General features: G+C 49.4%; 1 protein-coding gene across 5 annotated transcripts in view; it reads right to left on the bottom strand.

The window, feature by feature from the left end:
* The window catches only part of LOC137429403 (tyrosine-protein kinase fyna-like), a 135351-nt gene that overhangs the window by 28469 nt on the left and 85579 nt on the right, over positions 1-21303 (bottom strand). For 4 of the 5 annotated variants that reach the window (XM_078779995.1, XM_078779996.1, XM_078779997.1 and 1 more), the window contains 2 exons: positions 15881-15954; positions 7301-7454 (listed from right to left, as the gene is read on the bottom strand). The exons of the other annotated variant lie outside the window; for it this stretch is intronic. In XM_078779995.1, coding sequence (XP_078636121.1) covers positions 7301-7454; positions 15881-15954 — 228 coding nt within the window. The remainder of the gene's footprint in view (positions 1-7300; positions 7455-15880; positions 15955-21303) is intronic. 5 annotated transcript variants of the gene reach the window in all.

The following is a 21303-nucleotide window of genomic DNA, read 5'->3' as shown; positions in this document are numbered from 1 at the left end:
CACCTGTTCAATCACACCTGTTCAATCCTCAAACACACGGCATCATCTCAGCTAACTACTCCCCTCTGAAACTTGCGCTTCCCAGTCGTCCCTTTAAACTATTGCGCTCCCACGTCATTATCATCCACACTAATCTACCTGCGTCCCCACTACAGGTATCAGTCACTAACTAAACTTAACGTTACCTAATGTCATCTTCGCTAGATCCCTATCAATATAACCAAGCCCTCCCTGGCTCGGTTGTCATAGCCACCCCATAAACTATAGCGCATTTGCCCCACTCTGTGAGGGATGGTGGATTTGCCATCCCACCACATCAGGGGTCTCTCACTATAAATTTTGCTCGTCCAAATTCCAACCAATTCAAAAATTTTCCATTTACTGTCAATTTTATTCACTATTATAAATTTCGTATCAAATCACTACCACCATCATCACAGTCCGCTATATCCTAGCCTCGGTGCGTCATGACATCATTAAACTCGGCTTCGCAAAGCCGAGCAATGAATTCGGGTGTTTGGTTGCCTGCAGGTTGAATCCGTCCGGCTTTCGGTTCAAGGGAGGTGGTTTGGTTGGGCCGAGATTCCACGCACCGTCTCGGCGCGGCACCTTGCGGTCCCGGGCCCGATGGCTCAATCTCCCCTGGTCGGAACCCCGTCCCCACGAGGGGGCACCGTTCCGCTTCCTCCCACTCGCCCTCGAACCGGACCGGTCGCCTCGCCCGACAAGGCCCGAACTCGACCGTGCGGGGCGGGGCCAAGCCCGAATCGGCAACGACGCTTCGAAGAGAAGCGACGCAGCATCGACCCGCGCCGGGCCTCGCACCCAACAAAGCACCCCTCGCACCGAGCGCTCGCATCGGCTATCCGTCGCCCTAACCGCTAACCTGGTTACCGTCGATGCTTTACTTGCATGCTCACAAGTATACGCTACCCCTTTCACCCTCACAAAAACACACCCATTCGCCGACGCACACTTTTTCCTCCCACGCGTGCCATTTCCACTCACACGGGACCCTTCACCAACGCCCGGATGCTTCCTCGATCCCAAGCGCGCGAAAATTCTTTTGTCGCTAAACATCCTCTTACAAAATCTCCCCGCACAATACACAGCACGTCTCACCTTCGGGGTTCTTCTTCCTCCCTGCACCAAAACCTGCAAACTTCCATTTGGATTAACGAGTACATCATCATGATGTGAGCAGGGACTTTGTACATAATCCATTTCTCCCTGCAATTCCCGGGCTACCTCCGTCATCTCTTCAATTTTAATTCCCAGCACTGCTTTTTCTTTATTCACCTCGACGACCGCTGGCTTTAAGAAAACACCCTCTACCTCATCGGTCGCCGGCTTTTCCAAACCCCGTGTCGCGATTTCTACCCCCGTCATTGTACCCGTGCTTTCCTCCGCTTCGCTCAACCAGCGCTTTTCGACCCGCTTTACCTCCTCGTGCACCCCTGGGACCCTTTCGCCCAACTTGCGGTCTCTGTCCCTCTGCTCCCTTTCCTCCCTATCGGCCCTCATTTCGTTTATTGTTGCTTCAATTTGCTCACTCCGAGCATCCATTTTATTACTCAATCTCTCCCCCTCTATTCTCAGCATCTCGGTGAATTGCGCCATGAAGTCCCCCACATCAAAGCCCGCTGGTAGTGGTACGGTCACGGGCGCGGCAAAATTTGGTGCCGCTGTAACCACGTGCGCGAGAGCGCCATTTTGTGCACCTGATACCTCCTCAACCACACCTTCTTTACTCTCCTCCACCATTTTCCCCACTTCTTCCCTGGGGTCCTGGGTCGATTCTACCCCACTCTCCTCTACCGGAACCCAGCCGTCTTGATCCGCCATAGCGCGACTTTCAAAATTCGAGTTTTTATTTTTTTTTGTAAAACACAATTAAATTTCGCCGTTATAATTTCGAGCGCGTGAAACGCGCTCCGGATCGAATCCCACTTCCCGACACCAAATGTTACAGACGCGGTTTTGGATGTTAGTTTACCGAGCGGTTTGGTATGACCGCGTCTGCACAGTTTACCCGATTCCACTCGAACGTTGGCCGAATCGCGCTACGCTAGATCAATGAAGGAAAGGACACAACGGCTGGGTTAAATGACACGACACCAGGGGTACAGTTCTCAAGACCTCCGGAGGAGGTTATAATATTTGTATGCAGAACGTTTTAGATTACACCGACAAGAGGTACAGCACAGTAAGGTGGGCACTTAATCACGGTCTTATCTTAGCCCCGACAAACCACAGATAAACGGGACAAGACTGACTCACACAGGGATTGATGGCAAGGAAGGGCAGAATCGATGGCTCAAGGTGCACCTTGGCTCAGGGACAGGATCCACACGGTCCGGTCCAGATATGCGGGGAGGTATCGTCGCGCTGGAGGTGGCGTCTGTTTCTCCTCAAGCTGGGGGCGCATCTCACGTCACCTCCGGTAAGTGGCTGCGTATATCCAGCGGGGAGTGACAGGCCCTCGGCTCGTTAGCTCCGCCCCAGATGGAATCCGTCCGCCGCTTCTTATTGGGTGCGGGGGGTTACCGGGCTCCGCCCTTGACGAGGAGCTGACAGTCAGCCCCTGCGTGGTAACCCCGTCGGAGCTCATGGGCAATGGCGGCTAACCAAGCCGGAGTGAGGACGCCCACTCCCCGCACCGCCGCCGCGCCGCACCCGCTGTGGTTGTAGTTGTTGTTGTTGTTGTAGTTCCATGAGATGATGGGAGGTATTGGGAGGTCCTAAACTCACTACTGGTGCCATACAATCACATTCTGGTGCAACGAAGAGTCAGAATTAATGGAAACGAGTCCTTAACTGACATAGACTAAGAATAACTAGCAAGATGTCCGAAAGTTGTCTACGTGAGATGCGGTGGACCTGGGCACGACATTTAATGGGGGAAAAAGGGGAAGGTCGGTTCTACAGAGTGTTGTTTACAGACAATGGGACTAGGGAATGGGGGATTGGGGATAGTGGGGGAGTATTGGGGAAATAGGGGAATATTTACAAGCGGATATGGATGGAGGCCAAATCCCATATCCGCAACAATATCAATGGTTTAAAAAAACCGCGCCACCTGCAATTCCATGATGGTTTGTGGCGGCGCTAGACGTTCGGGGTGTATTGCAATGGTTTGTCGGGTTTGGCTGTGGGTCCAGAATAGCTCCCATTTCCTCATGTTCTTCCACTTTTATTTTGATTCTTCTGTTACAACGCCTTCCTTATAATAATAAAAATAATAATGCATTTATTTTATATAGCGCTTGTACCTTATATCCCCCCGACGAGGCCTCTACATAATTTCATGCGGCAGAATTTCGTACATTTTGAGTGAAAGAAGTGAGACGAAGTTGTAGGAGGAAGAAGAGGCGCGGCCGAACTGATGGGCCTCGATCGTGAGTGGAAATGGCGGGAATTGCGTTTGTATCGCAAAGTAAAGGATCTGCATTCATTTCTGAACTTGCATTGGTGGATTGTTATACATCTGCATTATTTTTCATTAAAAAACTTTATGTTGAACTTTAAGGCTCCAAGCAGGGACTATATATACATAGCCCTCATTGAGGTAAAAATAAAAGTAAAAATCCTGCTATCGCTTGCCAAGCTAGCCGTTCCCACCCCTCCCCCTCCCCCCTCCCCCCTCCCCTCTCCTCCTCCCCCTCCCTCCTCCCTCCTCTTCTCCCCTCCCCCCTCCCCCATCCCACTCCCCCTCCACTCCCCCATCCCACTCCCCCTCCCCTCACCCCTCCCCCCTCACCTCCCTTCACCCCCTCCCCCTCCCCCTCACTTCCCCCTCCCCCTCCACTCCCCCTTCCCCCTCCCCCCCTCCTCCTCCCCATCCCTCCTCTTCTCCCCTCTCCTCCTCCCCCTCCCCCTCCCCTCCCCCCCTCCCACTCCCCTCCCCCCCCTCCCACTCCCCTCCCCCCTCCCCCTCCCACTCCCCTCCCCTCTCACCCCTCCCCTCCCCCCTCGCCCCTCCCCCTCCCCTCCCCCCTCGCCCCCTCCCCCTCCCCCCTCCCACTCCCCTCCCCCCTTCCCTCCCCCCTCCCTCCCCCTCCACTCTCCCCTCCCCTCCACTCCCCCTCCCCTCACCCCTCCCCCCTCACCTCCCCTCCCCCCTCTGCTGCCCCCTCACCTCCCCTCTCCCCTCACCTCACCCCTCCCCCTCTTCTCACCCCTCCCCCTCCCCTCCCCCCTCACCTCCCCTCACCCCTCCCCCCTCACCTCCCCCCTCACCCCCCTCCCCCTTCCCCCTCCCCCCCTCCCTCTCCTCCTCCCCCTCCCTCCTCTCCTCTCCTCCTCTTCTCCCCTCCCCCCTCTTCTCCCCTCCCCCCTCTTCTCCCCTCCCCCCTCCCCACCCTCTCCTCCCCTCCCCCCCCCCGTCCCCCCCCTCCCCTTCCTCCTCCCCTCCCTTCCCCCGCCCGGCAATGCCGGGTATTTCCCATGGCCAGCTGTACGTGGGCTGCTCGAGGGTTGGAAAACCAAGCAATCTTTATGTCTTGGCACCAAGTAAGAAAACCAGAAATGTTGTACACCAAGAGGTTTTGAGAAATTGAAAATTGACAAAACGTCATGCAGGAAATGTACTGTGATATTGCTCTAAAATATACATGTTCTTTTCATCATATATTTGTATTATTCTTATTCAACCCGGGTGAAGCCCCCCCTCCCCCCTCCCACTCCCCCTCTACCCCCTCCCACTCACCCCTCCCCCTCCCCTCCCCCTCCCCCCTCCCACTCCCCTCCACCCTCCCCACTCCCCCCTCCCTTCCCCCCTCCCCGCTTCCCCTCCACTCCCCCCTCCCCTCCCCCTCCACTCCCCTCCCCTCCCCCTCCCCTCACCCCTCCCCCCTCACCTCCCCCTCCCCTCTCCCCTCCGCTCCCCCCTCCCCTCCCCCTCACCCCCCCTCACCTTCCCTCCCCCTCCCCCTCCCCCCTCGCCTCCCCCTCCCCCCTCCCCCCTCACCTCCCCCTCCCCCCTCCTCCTCCCCCCCTCCCCCTCCACTCCCCTCCCCTCCCCCTCCCCCTCCCCCCTCACCTCCCCCCTCCCCTCTCCTCCTCCCCCTCCCTCCTCTTCTCCCCTCTCCTCCTCCCCCTCCCTCCTCTTCTCCCCCTCCCCCCCTCTTCTCCCCTCCCTCCTCTTCTCCCCTCCCCCCCCTCTTCTCCCCTCCCCCCTCTCCTCCCCCCCCCCGTTCCCCTCCCCTCCCCTTCCTCCTCCCCTCCCTTGCCCCGCCCGGCAATGCCGGGTACTTCCCATGGCCAGCTGTACGTGGGCTGCTCGAGGGTTGGAAAACCAAGCAATCTTTATGTCTTGGCACCAAGTAAGAAAACCAGAAATGTTGTATACCCAGAGGTTTTGAGAAATTGAAAATTGACAAAACGTCATGTAGGAAATGTACTGTGATATTGCTCTAAAATATACATGTTCTTTTCATCATATATTTGTATTATTCTTATTCAACCTGGGTGAAGCCCCCCCTCCCACTCTCCCCTCCCTCCCCCCTCCCCCTCCCCCTCCCTCCCCCTCCCCCCTTCCCCTCCACTCCCCTCCCCCCTCCCCTCTCCTCCTCCCCCTCCTCCTCTCCTCTCCTCCTCCCCTCCTCCTCTTCTCCCTTCCCCCCCTCTCCCCCTCTTCTCCCCTCCCCACCCCTCTCCTCCCCTCCCCCCCGTTCCCCTCCCCTCCCCTTCCCCCTCCCCTCCCTTCCCCCATCCGGCAATGCCGGGTACTTCCCATGGCCAGCTGTACGTGGGCTGCTCGAGGGTTGGAAAACCAAGCAATCTTTATGTCTTGGCACCAAGTAAGAAAACCAGAAATGTTGTATACCAAGAGGTTTTGAGAAATTGAAAATTGACAAAACGTCATGTAGGAAATGTACTGTGATATTGCTCTAAAATATACATGTTCTTTTCATCATATATTTGTATTATTCTTATTCAACCCGGGCGAAGCCGGGTACCTCAGCTAGTATATATAGGGGGGGTTAGGGGTTAGGGGTTGCCCCCAAAATAGGTATTTTTTTGTTTGTTTAAAGTCTTATGATTATGTTGGAATGATTGTACATGCTACCTTGTCTTCTAGCAACTAATGAAATTGGTTTAAAACAAGTCAGGAGACGACGATGGTTCACGAGCGAGCGGTATTCAATGACAAAGGTCAAAACCGACATTGAAAATATATAAATAGGAATGTATTATCTGTTATGAGACTAGTTAGCTACACAATACCGAAAATTCGGTTCGATTCCGACAACTTTGAAACTTTGACCTTTGTGACCTTCAAAGGTCAAAGGTCGAAGATTCTGAAATTTGTTGGAAAACTTGTATTTCATGATGTATGTGATAATATAAGATCATGTACGACATTTCACCCTATCAGGAAGCAAACAATGTAATAAAACCATCAAAAATCGACTTTTCTAAATTTCGTGACCTTGTGACCTTGACCTTGGGGCGAAAATGAAAAATCGAGCTCCGTGGGGCTAGACACATGACATTGGCGTAACCAAATATTGAAACCCCTGTCAGATTCCACCAAACCCCTCGGAGAAGATGTCGCTTGAACTCGATTACCCCCTAAAAAGACATCTTTTTCGGGCGTGGCTCCGCCCACAATGGGCGCAATACGCCCACTCTCGGCAGGACACAACTAGATCATGATATCAACCTCACACCAAAGTTTCATCAACATCGGATGATATAATCGGGTATTTATGCTGCGGACAGACAGACAGACAGACAGACACACAGCCAAGACGAATATAGCGGTCACTCTGTTTGATAACTCGTGAACCAATACCTTTAGTCAGTGCAGTATACTGTTTATTCGACCAGGTGAGCACCATGGGTATTGCCCCTTTGTTTTATTGATATTTTCTGCTGGTCCAGTATTTCACTTTCCTTATTGAAACCAGTAGATCCTAGTGGTCCAATTTCCTATGGGATTTTAATGGGATTTTTGACCTGGGAATCACTCAATTGTGAATAAGAAGATTGCAGGTAGACATGCAGGAACATCAGTGACTTCAGCAAAGGTGAACGGTAGGTTTAGGAGGCATTCTGAAGATGGAGTTGGGATAGCATTGGGTGGGAGAAGTATTGGATGGCTACCGGGAGATGATTCCACAGAAAGGGCAAAGGAGTTATGGAAGCTGGTGGAAGGCTTATATTTGGGGAAGTTAACAAACACTCTATATGTTTAACACTCATTCGCGTACACTTGACACAAAACCTGGAACTCGTCAACAAAAGCATTCGAGCCTGCACAAGATGGCACTGCAGGACTAGGCCTCGAACAAACCTTCCCCGAAGTAAAACGCTTTTCCAAGTGTCTGACGCGCCTCATGCAACCCAGCGATCTTGCAGTTGAGTTTGTCATCAAGGAGCACATTGGAGGTCCGGAGATCGGTATGAACGTATCCCTTTCTCTGCATGAAAGACATGCCCTCCGCGACCTGCGGTGTACATAGAAAGGGCTCGTTCAAGTTTGAGAGTCACTTGGAAACAGGTATACGAGATTCTTGTTGGGCACAAGGTGTTTAATCATCGAATGGTGGAAGATTGAGATTGTGGACGAGCGTTCTCCAACATTCGACGTGGTGCACACTGCATGCCTATTACTATTACAAAACATCTTGATTAGGTCTTATTACATACAAATGTATATAATTCTCTTCCAGACAATACCACATGCATCTGATGGCTGAACGGGTTTTTGGCAAACTTTCAGAAGTTCATCAGTGACACCAGGGAGTATTATAGACAATTTTTGGGGGATTTAAAGAAAATCACTTTACAGTGCCTGAGCCTTTGTAGCTAGCTATATGAAAGGTAATATTAAATTATCCCCAATTAGTGTGTGTGTGTGTGTGTGTGTGTGTGTGTGTGTGTGTGTGTGTGTGTGTGTGTGTGTGTGTGTGTGTGAGATATCATATTACATCATATATTAGCCTCCTCCACAAACCTCACCCTCTCATCCCCACTCATAAAGCGCAGTGTTTTTCTGTACATTTAACAACCGTTCAAATCTCCAATCCCATTATCTTCATCTCCATCTGTCAATGTTGGGAATATGGATTCAGGAAAAGCATTCACCCCCACACCACCCCCTCAAAGTTTCATGTTCCCCCTTTCTGCATCCCTCCTCAGCCCATCCTCTCAATGCTTTCCCCTCACACCACCGAAATGCTTCCCCTCACCTCGCCCTCTAAAACCTTCACCCATACCCCACACACTTAAACCTTCCACAGCAGCCTGCACATTCAAACCTCCCCCCACGCTTCACACACTCGTATCTTCCCCAACAGGGAATCTTTTGTATGTTTATTTTGTTTGGAATATCTTTCCTGTTCTCTGCTGTTGTACTTGTGTGCTTCCCTCTCTCTCTCCATCTTGTCTCCCACTCCATTTATTGTATGTTTTATGTGTCCGTTTTTTTTGTTTTTTTTTTGTGATTAATGTTAGCTCTTATGGTTAAACCCTCTTATGGTTAAGCTGCCAAAATCAAGACTCTTTGCTCACCTTCACTCCTTCATTCCTCTTTTCTCCTGCCTCTGGAACAAACTCCCTCACTCTCTTCAATTCCACCCCTCCCTCCAGGTCTTTGAAACAGCTGTTCACCACCATCTCTTATCTCCCCCCATCCAAAACCTTGATCTTTTCTACCCCCGTTAATTCACCGCAGATCCACTTTGAAATACCGACTTCTTTCCTGGAAGTCCTTGCAGTGTCCTTGTGTTTTATACCTCTCCCACGCCTCCTCCCCCCAAGCCCTCTCCCTCCCACAGATCTCCCGATGTCCCTGCTCCCAAATGTTGTGTTTGTGTGCTTCCCCATTCTCTCCCCATCTTGTCTACCGCTCCCCTTATTATATGTTTTATGTGTCTGTTTGATTTTTTGCCTGATAAATGTTACCTCTTCCACGAGCCTCGATCCTGTATACAAAAAAAAAAAACAAAAAAAAAAACTCTTACACGAGCATCTGCATCTGATGTATACAAAAAAAAAAACCAAAAAAAAACATCCCACACACTGAAACCTTCCCCCTCAACCCACCACCTCCCCCACCCCCAAAGCCTCACCTTGCCCCTGCAAAGCCTCCCCCCAACCAACCCAAATCCAACATCTCCTCCCCCAACTCTAACTGTGTGGACCTCAAATTTCTGAGGTCTCCGCTCTAACCTGCCAGATCTCTCAATCCAGGCTGCTGCTGATAAACCAGACATCATCTGTTTAAGAGAATCCGTCCTCCTGCAGGATGTCCCCGACTCCTTAGTGTCTCTCCCCAGTTACTGTCTCCTCCAATTTGATAGGCCTGAACCACGCCCCGGTAGCAGAGTTGCTCGTTAAATCAACAACTCAATTTCCGACTTCCCTTGTACTGACCTTACATCTCCCAACCTCCAGGTTTACCTCTGGCTGCGACATCCTCTCCACTCCCACTTCTTGTTCATCTGTGTGTTGTACTTTCCTCCTAACAGTGATGACTCCATATACATCTCTCTCGAACAACATGGACAAACTTTTAACTACTCATCCCAACCCTATTTTCCTCATATATGGCGATTTCAATTGTCACCATGCAACTTGGCTGGGTGTGGGTTCCCCTCTCTCCAGCCATGGTACTTCAGCAAAGGACTTCTGTGACTTCATGGGACTGATTCAATCTGTGAACTTTCCAACTCGGATTTCTCCCAATGGCAATCCTCCTTTCTTGACTTGGTGATGACGAAAACTTCCCTGCAAATGTCTCCTGCTCTTCCGCTGCCCCAATTGGTTCATCTGGTCATATGCTTACGAAAGTCAACATCTCTCTGGGTATTCTCAGAAAGCTATGCTCAACGCTGCCGAGTCTGGCATTTCACTCAAGCAGATTGGCAGGGACTACAAGCAGCCATCTCTCTTCAGGACTGCTCTCCCATATCTACTGCCCTTGATGATACTCAGCTTTGAAATTCTTCCACAGAAACCTTCTTTTCTTTTCTTTTTCTTTTTTTTCTCTCTCTCTCTCTCTCTCTCTCTCTCTCTCTCTCTCTCTCTCTCTCTCTCTCTCTCTCTCTCTCTATCTCTCTATCTCTCTATCTCTCTATCTCTCTCTCTCATCAAATCTCGTTTTCAATTATCCCGTCTTCTTTCCGCCCATGGTACACTGAATCATGTGGTGAGACAGTTGCTCTGAAACAACTTGCCTTCTCTTCCTGTAAGGTAAATCAGACCAAAGGCAGTCTCGGTGCATTCCAAAAAGTCTGCAACACGTGTGTGTCTACTCTCAGGAAAGCCAGAAATAAAAAAAATTGTCCAACCTTAAAAATGAACTTTCAAACTTGTATCCCTTCTCTAAAACCTGGTGGCACCTTGTTGAGTCTGTCTCTAGAGTATGCTCCCCTCCCATCCCTTCCCTCTCATCAAATGGCACCACAGCCGACTCTGCTTGTACGAATGCTGAATGCCTCAATTCTATGTTTGCTTCCAAATCTTGTGGCCCCAACCCCTCAATCTCAGTACCCAACCTTCCCTGTCCTACCCAAGTGCTCGTGATCGCTGTGGCTTCTGCATCTGAGAAGGTAAAGCAGGTTATTTCAACCATCGACTGACTCTGCTACTGGACTGGATGGCATCAGCTCACATGTCCTAAAAACCTGTTCTGCTGCTCTTGCACATCTTCTCCATGCTCTTTTCGCCCTGTCATTTGTGCGAGGTCATCTTCCATCTGCTTGGAAATCCACAATCATCACAACATCACATCATCACTGTATTACATAAAAAAGGAGAAAAAACTGATCCCCTCACAACTACAGCCCTATCAGCTTACTTCCAATCATCTGCAAGGTCATGTAATCTATCATCGCAACTGATATAAAAACCTTCCTTTTCTCTAACAACCTCATCTCAGATCACCAATTTGGTTTCAGACCAGGTCACTCCACCTTGACCGTGCTGCTTCTACTCACCCAACAATGGATGGAGGCCCCCAAAGTCAGGCATGAGATTAGGGCCGTCTTTGTGGACATACCACGTGCATTTGATGGTCTGGCATCCTGAGTGCCCGACGAACTGTATGCCTATGGCATCCAAATCCAGCTCCACACATGGCTTTCTGACTTCTTCTTCTCCTAGCCATCGTGTGATACTTTCATCTTCTTTTCCTGTCAAGGCAGGAGTGCACCAAGGCAGTGAGTGTTTTTGACCCTGTCCTTTTCTTGATCTTCATCAATGATCTCTCTGACTCTCTGGAAAATTCTCTTTATCTATTTGTTGATGACTCCACCCTCTGACATGACATCCCTCATCCTTCAGAAAGGCAGGCTACAGCCTCTTCTCTCTCTCCAGACCTTGAAAAAAAAAATCACAAGCTGGTCAAACACATGGAATATGCCTTTCAATCCTGACAAATCTCACACTATCACTATCTCTCTCCAAAAGGACCATCTGGCAAATCCTACGATCTACTTTCTTAACAATTCTCTTGTGGAAGATCATTCATTCAAAATCCTGGGTCTCACTATCAGTCATGATATTTCTTGGACAACCCACATTTCAAAATTGGCCTCCAAAGCGAGCTGCCGACTGCGCATCCTTTGTCGTACAAAGTCCTTCCTTGGCACACCTGAACTCCTATCCACTTACAAAGCCTTCCTCCATAGTTTGATGGAGTACTGCTCTCCCCTAAGGGCTGGCATCTTGATCAGTTCAGCTGTAGAATCAACTTCCACATCCTCTTCAATCTCATTCTTCAATTCTTCAATCTTCAATTCACATCTTCCGCTTCCGGTCCGGTATGAAGAGGACGCAGGCGTCACATGCTCGCCGCTTCTTCGACCGGGCCACTGTCAGTTGCTTTCTTTTTTGGTGGTCGTGCGGATTTTTTGGCCATTGAGTCTGCCCTCTGCATAGCCCCGGCTCTGCTCCCTGCTTCGCCTGCCCGGCTCCTTCGCCCGCTCGCTGTTTCCTCGGGCACGCTCTCGTGGGTTGTGACCATCGCAGCGGTTTGGTGGCGGTTTCCCGCCGTGATCTTGATTTGTAGCGGCGGCGGTCGATTGCCGCTGCATTTGCCGCTTTGCCGTGATCAACCTTGGCCTCATGATCGTCTCTTTGCTCCTGCCTGCCCTCTGCTTGGTCCCGGCTCTGCTCCTGGCTTCACCTACCTGGCTCCTTCGTTTCCTCGGGCCCGCTCTCGTGGGTTGGGAGCATTGTTTCACCTCCTCAACCTTGGCCTCGTCTCGTCTCTCCGCTCCTGCCTGGCATGGCTCTGCGGTACTCCGCCGCAAGGCTCCTTCTGCTCAATACCCGCTCCACCCCATCATGCATCTCTGCCATCAAATCAAATGGACTCCTCCGACGACCCAGGTACATTCACCGTGGCTCCGGTCGTAAGTTTGTTTATTTGCAATCAGGTCACTCCATCCCCGTCCTCTGGTCGGCTCAGCGCACTCTCACTCTTCGTCCCAGCGCACCTGGTCACAGCAACGCACACAATCGCACCTCCTGCCTACGAACCCTGGCTAAATCACCTGAATTCATCCCTGCTGTTCAAAACAACATCAAGCTCACCCTGTTCAACACCCGGTCCCTCAACAACAAATGCCTCATCCTGAACGAATACATCCTGGATAACAAACTGGACTTTCTCTGTCTCACCGAAACCTGGCAACAACCTCTGGACTACTACACACTCAACCTCACCACACCCAATGGATATTCCTATGTCAATAAACCACGCTCGGAGGGCCGAGGTGGTGGAATTGCCGTTATCCACCGTCAAGACATCAAGACCAACCTCATCTCCATCTCATCTGCTCCATCATTTGAACACCTGGCTTTTAAACTCTCTGGTCGCACGCAGTCAGTCATGGCTGTCGTCTACCGCCCCCCCAAACCACACCCATCATTCCTGTCTGACTTCTCCTACTTTCTGACCCAGCTATGTTCCCTCTCCCCCTCAATCCTCCTCCTTGGTGATTTCAATATCCACATTGACTCCACTGACTCCACAATAACCACTGACTTCACTGATTTACTCACCTGCTTTAACCTCACTCAACATGTCGACTTTCCTACCCATATCCGTGGTCACATTTTGGACCTTGTCTGCTCCACTGGATTAAATTTGCACCATCTCTCTGGCTCCGACCTCACCCTCTCTGACCACTTAGCCATCACTCTGACCATCAACATCCCCGCCCCAACACCAAGGCATTATCGCACTATCAACTTCCGTAAGCTAAACGCTCTTTCACCTACCTCATTCTCATCCACCCTCTCTGAAAAAATGTCCACTTCTCCCTTCATTGACCTCCATACCCCTTCCGACCTCACTGACTACTACAACCACACTCTCTCCTCCTGCCTTGACCAGCTTGCGCCTGTAAAAACCAAAACAGTTTCTTTCACCCATTCTGCACCCTGGTTTACCCCTGAACTCCGCCTGATGAAAACTCGTGCTCGCCAACTTGAAAGACTCCGCAATAAAACGGGTCTCACAGTTCACTCCCAAGCCTACAAGGACCACCTACAACACTACAAAGATGCCCTCTCCCACGCCCGCTCCGCCTACTACTCTCAAATTATCCACTCTGGCTCCGGAAACCCAAAAGCACTCTTCTTGACAATAAACAAACTCCTCCGCCCCCTGAACACCACCACCCAGTCATTCACAGTAGACAACTGCATCTCCTTCCTCTCTTTCTTCCAACGCAAAATTGACAACATCTACAACAGCTTGACCACCGCCGCACCCGCTCCCCCTCCAACCACCTGCCCCCCCCCTTGTCCTGCCATCCCCTGTCTCGGTTCTCCCCAATCTCCCCTACTGACCTCTCTGAACTCCTCATAGGAATGAAAACTGCCACCTGCACTCTTGACCCCATCCCCTCCAGCTTTGTCAAGGCCTCCCTCCCTGCTCTCTCTCCACTTATCATTGCAACAATAAACTCCTCCCTGTCTACAGGCATCGTCCCACCTTCCCTCAAAATTGCTGCTGTTACCCCCATTCTAAAAAAACCTGGTCTAAACCCTGACACCCTAAACAACTTCAGACCCATCTCCAACCTACCCTTTCTGTCAAAAGTTTTGGAACGCGCTGTAGCCACTCAACTCAAACATCACCGCTCTGCCAATAACCTGTATGAAACATTCCAATCCGGATTCCGCTCCAACCACAGTACTGAAACTGCTCTCCTCAAAATCACCAACGACCTTCTCCTCTCCTCTGACGCTGGCAACCTCAACATTCTCGTCCTCCTCGACCTCAGTGCTGCCTTTGACACCATTGATCACACCATCCTCCTCACCCGACTTGAATCCACCTTTAACGTTACCGGCACTGCCCTCTCTTGGATTAAATCATACCTCTCTGACAGACGCCAGTTCATCTCCATCAATAACTGCAAATCCCCCACTGCTCCCCTCCCCCAAGGTGTCCCCCAAGGTTCAGTTCTTGGCCCCCTCCTCTTCATCCTTTACCTGTCCCCCCTCGGTCACTTAATCCGCCGTCATGGTCTCCAATTCCACTGCTTCGCCGATGACATCCAGCTTTTCATCTCCACCAAGTCCGTCTCCACCGACACCCACTCTATCCTGACAAACTGCATCACTGAAATAAAATCCTGGCTTCAAATCAACTTCCTCAAGCTTAACTGTGATAAATCTGAAATAATCATCATTGGCCCAAAAACGCTCACAAAATCAACCCATAACTTTGCCCTCAACCTCGACGGTATCCCAGTATCCACCTCCCCTCACATCCGGAATCTTGGCGTCATCTTTGACCAAACCCTTTCCTTCGACAAATACACTAAACAGATCACAAAGTCAGCCTTCTTTCACCTGAAAAACATTGCCCGTCTCCGCTCATCCCTCTCCTCCACGGCTGCAGAAACCCTCATCCACGCCTTCATCACCTCCCGTCTGGACTACTGCAATAGCCTCCTCTATGGTTCACCCTCAAAAATCACCAATAAACTCCAATACATTCAGAACTCCGCTGCCCGTCTACTCACCCATTCCCGGACCCGTGACCACATCACCCCCGTCCTTTACAAGCTTCACTGGCTCCCCATCCCCCAGAGAATCCAGTACAAAATCCTCCTCTTGACATACAAAGCCCTCCATAACCTGGCCCCATCCTACCTGGCTGACCTCCTCTCCAGACACACTCCCACCCGCAACCTCCGCTCTGCTGGTACCAACCTCCTGACCCCCTCCATACGGACCAAATTCAGATCCTGGGGGGACAGGGCCTTCTCCATCGCTGCTCCCACCCTCTGGAACTCATTACCTCACACCATCAGAGACTCCTCCTCACTCACCACATTCAAAACATCACTAAAGACCCACCTGTTCAACACTGCATTCAACATTCAACCCACAGCATTTAACCCCTGACTATCTCTTCTCCTTCTCCCTCCTTTTGCTTTAAATATTTCCCTATTGATTCTTGTCTTTTTGCAATTGTTGTTTTCATGTATTGTTATGCATTATGTTTTCCACTCTGTCAAAGCGCCTTTGGGCTTCTGGAAAAGCGCTATACAAAATAAATGAATTATTATTATTATTATTATTCTTCCCTCCAGGTCTTGAGGACAGCTATTCCTCACCATCTCCAATCATCCCCAATCTGAAACCCTGATCTTTTCTACCCTCGTTAACCCCACGCAAAAATCTCTCCTCCTTCCAATTTTTGAGTTTAATCTTCTTGGAGTTTCCTTCTGTATCCATTTTGTACACTCCATGCATGCATGTTTTGCTTCCTGTTTTTGTCTGTTATGTCCTGATATGTTCACTGGATGAGCTCTTCCATGAGCCTCGACTATCTATACCAAAATAAAATTAAAATTTGATTTATGTTGTAGTGCTTCTGTGATAATAGAATAGCTTTTCGAACCTGAAGCATCATTCGATTCATCACAGGATGCAAAGTCTTTTCTTCAAGGTTTCTCAGGTAATGTTTCAGGTCACCTAAAAAACAAAAATGGCAGGGGTAAAATGCATGGTACTTCAATATCATTTTTGCTTTAGTTTAGTGTATAGCTCATTGGGGTTGAAGCCACAATTTTTACCCTGCACTCGTAAAGCGAAAAGCAAGGTTAGGCATTCGGTTGCGTCCGTACTTGTGGCGTGCCTGCATTTGAAAAATTTATTTTCCCGGCAACCATTGTTCCGATTGACACGAAATTTGTACCATAGGAGCGCCTCCTCCTGTAGAATTCTGTATTGATAATCATGACGTCATAGGTCACGTGGTACAGGCGCCATCTTGGAAAAATTGAAAAAGTTACACCTCTATCTCCCAAACCACTCCATGGAAAAAAATGAAACATAGCTCATTGTAAAGAACTCCTCATGGGGAATAAGTGTTGTTAACAATGATGTCATTGGTGCCTTAATTATGACGTCATAATTCGACAGGGACAACGCTTAGTCTGATCAGTTTTAAATTTCTTGAGCATGATCTACGCAACAATTATATTAGGGAATATAAATTTATGATGCCATCGCTCACGTGGTCTGGCAGCCATATTGGATCAGAGAAAAAAAATACTTCAAAAACAGAAAAGTTGGCTCACACCATGTTGACTGTGCAGGGTAAGCATTCTATGAATACCATCTAGTTGAATAAGTCATGCAGAGAACCCTCCCCGCCCCACCTCTCATTATCTGTTTCTCCTCCCAATTTGCACATGTGTTTTCTCAGAAGGCCAGGACTCTTAGTTCAAGACATTTTGTCTGTCTATGAATACACAGGGTGCCTCAAAGTTAGTTACCAGTTGCAACGTTTCCTTTTGTTGTTGTTATTGTTCCAAATGCACCAATTTATATTATTTTACATGATATAAGGCTTGCAGTGGAGCTGCCACACACACACACACACACACACACACACACACACACACACACACACACACACACACACACACACACACACACACACACACACACACACACACACACAACACAACAAAACACTGTTACACGAGACAAACTTACAGCCACTGAGCTTTGTGGAAGTGCCGCCACTTCCCGGGGTATCTAGGTACCAGTGACTTCATAACAGCGGCGCCGCCTTTCTCACCCATTGGGGAATTTCATAGGGAGGAATCTCCTCCTCCCCATAGGTTAGGAATGTGGGACAAATCAAGTGGGACAAATCGTTGTGGACCCAGATGGAATTAAAGGAAGATAGAAGAGATATATGGAAATACTGTTGAATACAGAGAATGAATGGGATGGCAACATAGAGAGTAACCCAGTTTTAGGACCGGCAGAGAAGATAACTGAGAAGGAAGTTGAGGAAGCGATCAAAGCAATGAAGGGTAGAATTGTTTGTTGATGGTGTTTTGTAGAAAGGTGTTTTTAATTTTGTGGTGGTGAGGTGTTTTGAATTATGTGGTGGTGAGGTGTTTTTAATTACCTGTTGGTGAGGTGTTTTGACTTAATTTTGTCAGATTTTACTCCAGATTTGGACAATTATTTTGTCTTCAGGATGCAATCTCCATATCCGAATCCAGATTTTGATGATATGCTTCAATTATATTTTTAAGTTAAATAAAAAAAACTAACCCCAGAACGAGAATGACAGCCTCGCATAAATACATGAATATATACACTTAGTTATAAGAATCGTTAGATATGGTAAATTTTGTCAGATTTCACTCCAGATTTGGACACTTATTTTGTCTAAAGCATCCAATCCTCATATCCGAATCCAGATTTTGATGACATGCTTCAATTATGTAATGATAATCGATCGTGTTTCCAAGGCAAGGCACGTTTGAATATGCCAAAACGAAATGGTGGCTTAAGAATCCAGTGAGTGGCAGTGGGCTGACCAAGATAGCAGGCCACCATATTGGTAAGAGTTTTCGTTTTTTTATCTTCTAATGAGCACCTTGTTAATCCTCTTCAAAAAGGGTGTTATAACACACCCAAACACCCAGTTTTCATCATTGCAATCTGTTGGATGTCCAGGTGTACGCATTCAAAGTTTGGGGCCGCTAGGTTTCATGGTTTTGGAGTTATGGAGGAGACGGACGGACGGATGGATGGACGGACAGACACTGTCTTTTATTATTATAGATATATAATAGATAGATTTTGGAAGAGGAGTCTTATGCTGGTGTTACATATTTAGGTGAATGTATGTAAATTACCATGCAGGTCTTTGCTTCCGTGTGTAGTATATTAAGTTGTTGTGTAGTTGTTGTGGTTGGAGGGTCAGGAGCCCTTCTGAAAGAGTGGCAGGAAACGGAAGTGGCCGGAAGCGGAAGTGACGAAAAGGGAGGAAAAAGACACGAGGGAAAGGAAGGTTTTTCTTCTTCCTCGCCCCGCGACGACGAGAAGGTGGAATCGACCTTACGCTGCGCGGAAAACGCGCCGTTGCGAAACGTCTGGCGAGAGGAGTTACCTGGGCGGTAAATACCTTTTGACACGTCCAGTCACCGTGAGTTCGTGCACGAAACCAAGCGTCCGGGACAGTTTGCCCCGTCTACAAAGACGCGTACGGGTCCGCACGTTGGGCCTCGCTCGCGTCGAAAGCCGCGCTGGGTTTTGCCCCGTCTACAAAGACGCGTACGGGTCCGCACTTGGGGCCTCGCGCACGTTGGACGCCGCGCTGGGTTTGCCCCGTGGCTTGGCAAGGAGGTGCGCTGCAGCCGCGGCCCCAGTCCGAGACGGCACGTTTAGAGCACGTCCGCCCGGGGCTCGTTCAACCGCCCGTGTGCGGAGAGGAGAGACATTGACCACGGAGGGAGTCAGGAGTGGGGCTCACGTGAGGAATGTATAAGATTAAGATGGCCATCTTAGAGTTTGTGTAGATGAGTTCACATGGTTGTAATATTGATTGTGCCTGGTTGTGTATTGTTGATTGCTCGGGGAAAATCTCCGTGGTTGTGTCTTTGAAAGTGTTTGGTATCATTACCATTGGAAATATATACTTGCACATCAGTTGTCGCCTGGGTGAAATTCCTATGGATTGCGTGGCGAATGCGCCTATATAATACTATTTGCTGGCGAAGGTCCTCTCACGGTCCGGGGGTCACCGAGACCTGGTATGCACTGAGGGGACCACGTAACAGAATTGGGGGCTCGTCCAAATTACGATTTGCGGTTTCGCAATTGGGTCTACGTCCGGGATCTAAAAGTGTATAAAATAATAAAATAATAATATTTTTGGTAATTAAAAGTTATTAATTAATTATTAATTGGTAATATTTTTTTTTTTTGAGAAATTGGGGAAAGTCTTGGGGTGAAGGTTAACAGGTGTTAACGATAGGCACCATGGCGTTTGTGGCACAGAACTTTGGGGTAACCCCGAGTGAGGCACAGTTCCGAGCGTTGCTAAAGTCGGATCTCTTGAAATTGGCCAAACATTTTAACTTGGAGGTCCGAACTAATTTGAGGAAGGCAGAGTTGCAGGCCACGGTGATACAATCTATGGTGGGATTAGGAACATGGGACGAGTTAGCCTGGGAGTGGCTACCCGAAGAACCAGAAGACGTTGAGCTCCGGAAACTGGAGTTGCAATTACGGAGCCAGGAACGGATAAAAGAAGAGGAAAGGAAAGCAGAAAAGGAAAGAGCAGAAGAAGAAAGGAAAGCAGAAGAGAGAAGAGAAGAGAAACAAGCACAAGAAAGGAGAGTGGAACGAGAACTCCAGGAAAGGTTAGCAGAAGAAGAAAGGAAAGCAGAAAAGGAAAGAGCAGAAGAGGAAAGGAAAGCAGAAGAGAGGAGAGAAGAGAAACAAGCAGAGGAAAGGAGAGTGGAAAGAGAACTCCAGGAAAGAAGAGAAAAGGAACAAGCAGAGGAAAGGAGAGCTGCAAGGGACCTCGAAGCAGAGGAGAGAAAAGCGGAAAGGGAATTAAAGGAACGTGGCATGCAGCTTCAGCAAGAAATCAAATTCAAGGAGCTGGAGTTAATGAGAGAACGGGGAGAGGCACCACCCTTGCTGACGGGGTCGACACCTAACCAGAAAACCTGGGATGTGGGCAGACATGTGAGGCTGGTTCCACCGTTCAGTGAAAAAGAAGTCGCGAAATTTTTTCCACACTTTGAGAAAGTGGCTCGACAATTAAACTGGCCGGAGGAGGCATGGACCATACTCGTGCAAAGTGTGCTGGTGGGGAAAGCTCAGGAAATTTATTCGGCGCTACCAATGGACCAATGTGCAGATTATGAGGTACTGAAGAAGCACATCCTCAAAGCCTATGAGTTGGTTCCGGAAGCTTACAGGCAAAAATTCAGGAATGCCAGGAAGAGGGAGAGTGAGACCCATGTGGAGTTTGCCAGAGTGAAAGAAAACATGTTTGATCGGTGGTGTGAGTCAAAAGGAGTCGGGAAAGACTTCGAGACATTGCGGGACTTGATCCTGGTGGAGGAATTCCAGCAGTGTGTCCACGAGGACATCAAAGTGTACCTGCAGGAAAAGAAGGTACCAAAGTTGTGGGACGCAGCCACCATGGCAGATGATTATGCCTTAACCCACCGAATAGGGGTCCACGAACCTAACTCCTCGCCTAGATCTCCGCAGGGGAGGTGGGGAACAGCAGGTGCGGAGAACGACCATGCATGGCGGCGGCCTCGAGATGATTATGGGGACAACTATGATACCCCACCGGTTCGAAATCAGAGGGATGCGGGCCCAAGACAAACTTATAGTTCGGGGGGCCCGAGGCAGACCCCGAGTTTTTCCTCCGGGCCTACTTGCGCGTTTTGCAAAAAACCTGGACACTTGATGTCCAGTTGTTACCTCATGAAAAGGGACAACCCAGAGCGGAGTCCGACTATTACAACTCCGAATGCGATGGCTAGCGTAAGAAATCGCCATCAAGAGGGTTACCAACCATTTATTTCCGAGGGGTTTGTGTCACTGGATGGAGCCTCGACTAACCGGAGACCGGTTAGGATATTGAGAGACACAGGGGCCCATCAATCTTTAATGCTTGAAGGCATTTTGCCATGGTCCGAGGAGACGGCAACGAGGGATAGTGTTCGTTTACAGGGGATCGGGGGCGGTGTTAGTGCTCCCCTTCAGGTCATCCAGTTGGAGTCCGATTTGGTGTCAGGACCGGTCACCGTCGGTTTACAAGCCACGTTTCCTGTAGAGGGTGTATCTGTGGTTCTCGGGAATGATTTGGCCGGGGGTCAAGTTTATGGTAACCTGAGGGTTGATAAAGAGCCCAGCAGGGAAAATAACACCACACCAGCTCGGGATGGTGACAAAAGTGCCAAGTTATTTGTAGGGGGACTGAACTTCAAAACAGAGGAAGAAGTTCTGACCTCTGTCTTCAACAGATATGGGCCGCTGGTGGAA

The sequence above is a fragment of the Myxine glutinosa genome, chromosome 6 (assembly GCF_964187855.1).
Source record: "Myxine glutinosa chromosome 6, kmMyxGlut1.1, whole genome shotgun sequence".
NCBI lineage: Eukaryota > Metazoa > Chordata > Myxini > Myxiniformes > Myxinidae > Myxine > Myxine glutinosa.
The sequence above is the reverse complement of the archived record's forward strand: the minus strand, read 5'-3'. Positions and strand labels throughout refer to the sequence as shown.